At 41.6% G+C, this 8,450-nt stretch overlaps 1 protein-coding gene across 2 annotated transcripts in view; it reads right to left on the bottom strand.

Moving 5' to 3' along the window:
* NAB1 (NGFI-A binding protein 1) overlaps positions 1-8,320 on the bottom strand; it is a 33,688-nt gene extending 25,368 nt beyond the window's left edge. Inside the window, exons 1-2 of one of the 2 annotated variants that reach the window (XM_019523107.1) lie at positions 8,044-8,320; positions 1,247-2,080 (exon numbers count right to left, since the gene is read on the bottom strand). In XM_019523107.1, coding sequence (XP_019378652.1) covers positions 1,247-2,080; positions 8,044-8,169 — 960 coding nt within the window. In that variant the 5' untranslated portion in view covers positions 8,170-8,320. Of the gene's footprint in view, positions 1-1,246; positions 2,081-4,566; positions 5,024-8,043 lie in introns of those variants that run through there. The other variant, XM_019523108.1, reaches the window with a different exon arrangement.
* Between the last annotated feature and the right edge of the window lie 130 nt (positions 8,321-8,450).

Genomic DNA, 8,450 nt, shown 5'->3' with positions numbered 1-8,450 from the left:
AAAAAAAAAAAAAAAAAAAAAAAAAGAGATTGTGGAGGGAGAGTACTACTGGTCATAAATTGTTGACTCCTTAAAATAAATACTAATTTTAACTTTGTCTTTTTTCAAAAGCACCCGTAAGTTTACATTACACATAAAATGACATTTATAACTTAACATGCCTACACACTTTTTAGAAAAGTGAAAAGAAGTATAAAACTGGTACTTTGTTTGCCACTCCTGTAGTGTGAACACAGCCTTCATTTTGGAAGCTTGGCCTCAGATACCAACTTTCAAATCAGACTGAAATTTTGCAATCTCTGTTAACTGTGGAAGTGCTGATGCAGCATTCACAACAATACTATCTGGCACTGCTCTAAATTAATGTTTATTCCACTCGAGTACCCTACTGCAACACTGAAAAAAGCTATTCCCAGCACAGACACACCTACTGCATTACAACCTACGCAGTATTAGCTTCAGAAAAGGAGCACAGAATGAAAGTAGCGCACGTGCATACATGTACTTTTAAAGAAAGGGACATAAGTGATACTGTTACTCTGCAATGTCAAAATGAGAAGCCTTCAGGTCAAAGACACTCTGTCCCAACACAGCCTGCCTTTCCCCTGCAGATAGCATCAGGGCATGCAGGCTACAGATTGGGGAATCACCCAGAGCACTAAGATCGGTGAAACACAAAGGTAGTAAAACCCATCTTGATCCCAAGCCACAGAATAACCGAGTACTGGGGGCCCTTAATCTGCAGTATTTTCTCTGCCTTCCATCTGCTGTGGCATGAGGTGTAGAGCAAGGGAAGACTGCCAAGTTATATTAATCAAATTGAGTAACGTCATCACCTGAAGCTTCAAATATCATTAGAAGAGACCCACTTACTCTCAAGAGAGAGACAGAAAGGCAGGACCTGTCTGGAGGAGTTCCCAGTGTTTAGAAGCCCAAGTCTGGAGCTTTGGACAGTACCGAATTGCTATTTAAGTGTTGGTGTACTTGTTTCTTTTGTTGCTTGTTTGACAGACACCAAAGCCAGCAATTTAGCACTGTAGTAATATGTATTTTAAATCACACATGCCAATGTGGACAAGAGCAGGAAAGGTTACGTCAGATCTTTATGAACCACATGGCTGAGGCAGTGCTGATGAGACACAAACAAGCACTACATATACAATGGGAAGCAAAACTTGTGCCCATAGGAAAACTACAGGGAGTATAGTAGTGGGGCAAGCTCACTGCAGCTTGGGGCTTTTTTTACCTCATGGAGGGTGAGATGTTTGCCGTCCTTTCTCTTTGAGTCAAATCTGCCATATATTGCACTGTATTTCCTGATCTCCTCTTCTTTGTGAGGATCCTCGTCACTCATCTCAAAGATATGACCAATCATCTTTGCAAGCTTCTTATTTGTTTTCAGTAACTCCTTTACTTCATTCAAGTCACTTTTGGGCAGGGAGGGCACCATACGTTCTACGCATTCAGCAACTGACAGGGCAGCTGCAGCATCCAGGGTCTCAGAGTTTTCCTTTGGTGAAGCTGGAGAGCCAAGGTCAGCTGGGGAAAGGCTGTGTTCACTCTCTGTAGTGTGGTGCCCCTGCCATAGTCTCGGTTCACTGGCACTCTGCAGCGTTAAGTTTCCCACACCATCAGATTTGCCTGCACCCACACTTTGCACGCATGTAGTGGCAACACATTTTGGAATCTTCAGGTGGGGCTCCCTGGCGTTACTACTCCTTTCATAACTACTGCAGGATATTCCCAACCAAGCAGGAGACCCTTCTGGTAATTTATATATTGGAATGCTACTGACTGGTAAGGACGTGAGAGGCTGATTGAAAAGCCCTGGGTTTGTGACCCAGTCCCTCAAAGCCTTCTGCAGTCTTCGAACATGAAGAGGCTTGCTTGCCATGCCTACAAGAGCCATTATCTCCAAAAACTCCTCTTCGCCAGCTTCACAGAGTTGCTGGACATCATCACCACCCTGCTGAATGAAGGCATCAAAGTAGAATAAAAGATTTGCCTTTTGTAATATTCGATACAGCTGCAATTCCCCAAGGGTTCTGGGTAAAGCCGACGCCATCACAGGTAACAGAACCTATGAAAAGTAAAACAAGGAGAAAACGAACATCAGTTACCAAAGGAAATGCTGAAGTTCAGAGACTTTCTTCCTAGACTCGGTGTTGTCATAGAGAAGAGTATTTCTCCTCAGTGTACAAAAGATCGTGGCTAGGAAAAAAGTTACTGTGTTTTCCCCTTTGATCATTCAGCAGCTTTCATTTTCTGAGATGGAGTCAATGGCTAAAACATTTATGAATGAATTTCAATCTACCCCTTACTGAAGTTTCTGCAAAGCTGTGACAGGAGATGATTCAAGGAGAACGCAGCTTACTTTCAGTTTCACCTAAGAATATCAAAACGGTACACTGACCTGCTACTTAGTACAGCTCTTTCTGCCCACTTCAATTCACAATATAACCAAGGATCTGCCTGATAACAACATAACCACAACTCTAATAAAAGAAACTGCTAATTCTGACTACTCCTCCTTGACTCACTTCCTTCCCAAATACTCAGGTGAATGGGTGGGAGGGCAAACAAGATGGGCTTTACAGCAGGCCTCAAAGTTAACAAATCTAGGTTCTGGCTGAAAATGCTCTCAGCATGTTCAACAGATCCTCACAGACACCTCCCATTTGTTGACAGTACTTTTCATAGCTGCCTCTACAAAGTGTTTGTGCGCATATATACACAATTAGCTTTATGCCTTTGCTGATTTCAATCATGGCAACATTACCGAGAGAAAGTTTCTGGGTTAGCAAAGTCCTACAGGAGTGAGTTTCAGAGCTTACAATCAACATCTTGAACTTGGCTGCCTCTTAGATACCAGGCAGCCTAGATACACCACTGGTGTTCTCTCAACATGACATGAAACCATACTCAGGGAAAGGAGAGTTACAGTCTCAATGGTCCCAGAAGGCAGCCTCATGCAGTGCACGCTGCAGCTGTCTCTCCTCAAGGAGAGAAAGTGCTCTATTTCTGTATCTTGAGAAAAAAATATTTGTATTCTTTTGAATTAGGGAAAAATATCCCTTATTACCCATGCATCCTGTGACTGTTATTAAGTAACTTAGAATACCCTGAAAAGTTTTAGTTAAAAAAACATGTATGCTAACATTAACTCCAGCATGGGTTTTACAGAAACAATGGGGAGTTTAAGGGGAGTTTAGGGTACTGTCATATAGGCTGAAATCACTGATCAAGAAAAGTTTGAACTGCATAATTTACTGGCTGTTATGAAAGCACTAGGACTAAAATCTAGAACTGAACACCTAATACTTTTCCTGCTCTACCACTGCAAAGCATGTTAAAATTAGGAGATTAGTTGCTTAAAGTCAACATTTACAAAATATGCAGAACTATACATATTACTAGTTACTAGCATAACTTTCACAAATATTACCATAAAAAGATACATAGAAGTGCAGGGTGGATTTAAATTACAATTTAAATCACAATCTGAATCACTGGTCAGGAAGCCTCAATTTAAACACTGTTTTCTACAAAAAGTTCATTCTTGTTGTTTGATATCCTTTATTTGTTTAACTTCTTGAAACTTTGCACTTTTAGAAGAAGGTAAGGGCTTGACTGTCTATACAAAATCGCAGAGACAAGAGGGCTGATGGATAGGTAGTCAGGTCTGTTATCTCTCATCGCCATATAATGCTGTTAACAAGGATGTTATCTCTGGAGAGACAAATCCACAGATTGAAAACTGAAATTAAGCATCACAGAGATGCTTAATGGGATCTTCTAGCCTGAGCACCGAGTCCCATCAGGTAGAGTGGTGTTTTTTAATCTTTATTAATCTATAGAGGAGCCTCTAGAAACCCCATACAATTGGGCCCCTAATATAGTCCATGGCCTGTTGTGACCCATTTATAAAACTTTTCTAAAAAGGTTACACAAATATATTGTCTCAAATAGCATCTAATATACATCTCAAGTAGTATGCAATTAGAAGTTATAATTCCTATTCCACAATATCTTTGAGCTTTAACATATTTTAAATTAAAACCATCTTTATATAGATTTATTTTTTAAAAAGCATCTTAACAAAAAAAAAAAAATACAATTAACTTAAAAAAAATCCTATTTAAATTCTTAAAAATCCAATTTTTTTTTAATTGTTGATTTTTATCAACCCTGCAGAAGTGTGTACTTGGGGCAAAGGGGTAAACTGTTAGGGAAAAAGTGGTAGTAGAAAGTATTTTTAAATTTACATGCCGTTTTGCCTTCAAGAGCCCTTAATGTCCCCCTCTCCAAAATGTACAGGAACTAACAAAATTAACACAGAACTTTTGTAAGTAAAGTTTAACTTTCAGATGCCCAGCGAGTAAAGCTTTGATTTCATTAAATGCTACCAATGAAACTTAAATTAAGACGGACATAAAAATTGCACAAAACACAGTAGTAACAGGTTGTATGTGAACATATATCTTCAGGGGGAAAAAAAAAGATTTACACAAGACCGAATGATATTTCTTGACTGGTATTTTGAAATCAAAATAGATGGTGTTATACCTGTTCAGTTTTGAGTGGGCAGTTTAAGTACCATAACTGGACAGATCACAACCAAATAAATTATGCACTCGGGAATGCAGTATGAAATTGGAAGTCCTTATGAACACTAAATATTGCAGCACAGTAGGTTAACTTATTGCAGCAGGATCCTTGAAAGAAAATGTATTTGAGATATTCTGTTAAAAGCTACATACTGTAATTCAGCAATATGTGAAGTCCCACGAACAGGATCCCAATATATTAAATAGTAAAATTAAAGAAAAACACTGACAATAAACTGAGATTACATATTGGAAGAGTTAGCAATCTCTCTTCTGTTATATTTTTTCCACCCTCACCATAATATTTTAACAAGTGAATTCAAACAATGAATATGAATGATTCAATTCCTCCATCCTGACACAAAATTCACATAAACACACTTTGTCTAGAGAACTCAGTAGAGTCCTGAAAAGGAGGAGGAGATGGCCTCTCACCTCCCAAGGCAAAGCGTGGAGATGCTTTTTCCAGATGACAGGCTGAAAGAGTAGCTAGTCCATTGGCAATCTTTACCTGGAGGTTCCAGACCAACAAATCTGCTCACAACGGACAAATTTAGATTAATATATACTATGGAGGTACCACTGGTGACCCCACGGTTCAGACCATGTTGAGGCATTTAAAGCATGACTGAAATCACTGTTTTGTATTTTAAAGCCTGAAATCCAGTCTCCAAATTAAAGTAATTTGAGAGGAGAACGTTTTCTACACATTTAAATAAGGCATTTACTAACTTATACAGAAACGTTTTTAAATGTTCCAATTGGAAGTTTTAACCTCTTTTTTCTCAGGTTAATTTGCACTCCTCTATTTCAATCCCACCTATTCTGACAGTACCTCCAACATGGGACCACTTCTGGATTTTTAAAATTAAACATATTTGAGCGACCTTACTCAAATGGTCAGCTACTTTCATTTTCTAATGCTTCCAGCTTGCCTCCCTGCCTCACTAGCTCTATTCAGCTCTTGAACTTGAAGGCCAGGAAGGCAGGGAGGCATCTGACTGGTCTTTATCAGGAGCACAAAGGAAAGAAACTGAGCTTGAAGAACACAAGTTGAAGGAAGGGCAACTATGAGGAAGGCAGTTCTGTCCAGAGGACCAGAGTCTGGGCATATCTAAGTGACACAATGAAATGTCACATAGAAATACATGATCTAGACTTCACTGCTGTGCTAATGCAGCTCTGTTTCCAATATCCAAGCAAACTCTGAATGAGCATACCCCCCGTGGGAACCCAGGTAGACAGCTAGCTGATGCCGACTCCTGCCTATGCCAAGAAAGACAGACAGCAGCACCAAAAGGTACCAGTATATGCATCCTAAGCTACTCACGGCACTGCTGCCTGCCTTTCTGGGGAAAATGAGGCAGTTTACTAAGAGGAGATGCCAAGTATCACTGCTTTAGTGTTGCTGCTTCAGCTTCATGATAACCATGCAACACTGCTGAGGGAAACATGACAGAAGGCTGTATAAACAGAAAGGCAAAGTGGGGGGATTTGTACACGACTATCCAATACCCTTGTTTCTGCTCTATCAACGGAAGAGTCAGGTTCTTTACCAGACACAGGGGCCATGTGTGCCCCGCACCTCCACACACTCCTTACAAAGGCTCAGGCCTTCTCACCTGCAGTAATGGCCCTGGGTTTGGGTCAGGCAGGTTGATAATCTCCTGACAAACTACCGGAAGATAGCCAGAAAAGACTGCTCCCTCAGGACGGAGTTACTTTGAGGTACTTTCAGCTACAAGCATCTTCCTACCTTATGATTTAAGAAAGAGACTCCTGGCTGGACTACCCTTGCATTGACCCTCCTGACTCATCTCCAAGTCTCCCTTCCTGATCATTTGCATCATGAGTGTCAGATGACCTTAAAACAAGTCTCTGTTCCAGTGGGGAAGAGGTAAAGAACAGCCTGTAGGAAGCAAAGCTAGGTAACACGTGTTGGGAAAGAGTATAATCATGGAAGAAATCTGTGCTGGATCTAGAGAAGCACAGGAACCAAAACACAACTGAGGGCATACAAGAAAGAAATGATGCTGTGCAGCAGGCCAGGAAGGAGAACAAGGTGGAGCCCAAGGGAAAAAGAACACACATCAAGGACAACAGATACTTTTTTTTTTTTTTTTTTTTTCCAAACAAAAGACCCAACTCCACCTAGGAAATTTCCCTTAAATAAGAATACTGTTTAAAATATATTTACAGCATGCATAGATACAGCCATGGAAAAACCAGGAAATTGCTGGTTAAATCTTCATCCAACCCTCAAAGCCCACAAACCATGCATTTTCCTTTTCCACATTACCTCATTTCTATCCACCACGTGTCTCCCCTTCAGCATAACATGTCACCTTAACTCTGACCACAACACACAAACTACTGGAAAAATTCAACTGTATGCAGACATTCAACAATCGCTGCCCAGAAGCAAAAAGCTTTACTACAGCCAATTCCTACCATTAACATAAACTATCAATGAGAAGTCTATGCTACACACAATTATTTACCTCAGCACTAGACCACTGCAACATCCTGAACAATTAGAAAGCATCCATTTCTAACCATTTCACATGGTAGGAGTTGAAGGTTGCACATTTTGTGTGGAGGTGGAGGGAGGAGACATGTTGCCTGTGGGCGGTGGATGTGGGCGAGGTAACACAGAGAAGGAAAACTCAGGGTTGTGGGATGTAATCCTACTGGGTGAGGATTTAACTAGTGATTTCCCAGATTTTTTGTAATGGTTGTGATGCTGGTAAAGGCAGTTCAGCAACCTTAGCTACATTTTTTAGCAGTACCGTTGAGGATGAATTACACCTGAGCTGCTGCCAATTAAATCAGAAGTGTGCATAAGAAAAAAAGGAAGAAACAGCAAGTTACTGGATTTTAGACAAAAGTTAGTATTTCATAACCTATTCTAATCACTTCTGGCATTCTGAAAACTTTCTGAAGACAAGCTGCATTCGAGTTTGAGAGAAGCTGCTTTGCACCTGTTCTGGTTTGGTTCTTTTTTTTTACAGTATTTCTTAAAGTCTCTTACTAAAAGAAGTTACATGCCTTTGCAGCAGCTAGATTCAAAAAGCCAAGGCAGATACAAGACTGCTGTACCAAAAATGATTTTGAAATGCACAGAAATATATTCCATTAAATAGGATTTTACCCATTTAGATGCTTGGTATAGCACTGTGTAAGAAATCGGACACTTAAAAAAAAATCCACAATACAGCCCTAACATTATTAGTCGTCCACCGCTTGCTCTGGATGGTCTATCTATAGAACCGCTGGACTGGGCTAAGGTAATCTGGCGCGTTTTATTTATGGCTGCCAAAATGAGTGGCAATCAGATCCGGAGCTGTGATTCTCCATGCTCTCGTACAACTGTGGCCTCCTGAGGAAGCTAAGAAAAATGGTTTGAAAAGAGAAGAGAAGCAAGCAAAGCAGGCACCTGAGCCACTGAATTGCATTTTAGGTTTGAGTGGAGGCATGCAGCCTGTGCAATTTCTGGGGGCAAAAAGAAACAACCTAGAGGGGGGAGCCCAGTGGTTTGGGGAGGACAGGGCTCCTTCTCCATCCGCACTCCAGTCCCGCGTTGGAGGGGGAAGAAAGTCTCAAGTCTCTTTCTCCGGGAGGTGTCCCTGGGAGAGGGCACGGCGGGTCTGCGGGCAGTGGGTGCACACTGCCCAGGAAGTCAAAACAGGAGCCCAAGGGCAGGCAGCCTGGACCTGTGGGCAGCTCGGCTCCTGCCCTGCGGGGGCAGCCGGGAAGCGCGGGGCTGGCACGAACCGCAGCAGCCCCCCACCCTGCCCTGCCCGTGGGGACCGCGACACCTCCCGCTCCCGGGCCGCGCCGCGG

This window comes from Gavialis gangeticus, unplaced genomic scaffold, assembly GCF_001723915.1.
Source record: "Gavialis gangeticus isolate Ggan-Ray unplaced genomic scaffold, GavGan_comp1, whole genome shotgun sequence".
Taxonomy (NCBI): Eukaryota; Metazoa; Chordata; order Crocodylia; family Gavialidae; genus Gavialis; species Gavialis gangeticus.
Note: the sequence above shows the minus strand (reverse complement) of the source record. Positions and strands in the feature narration are given on the sequence as shown.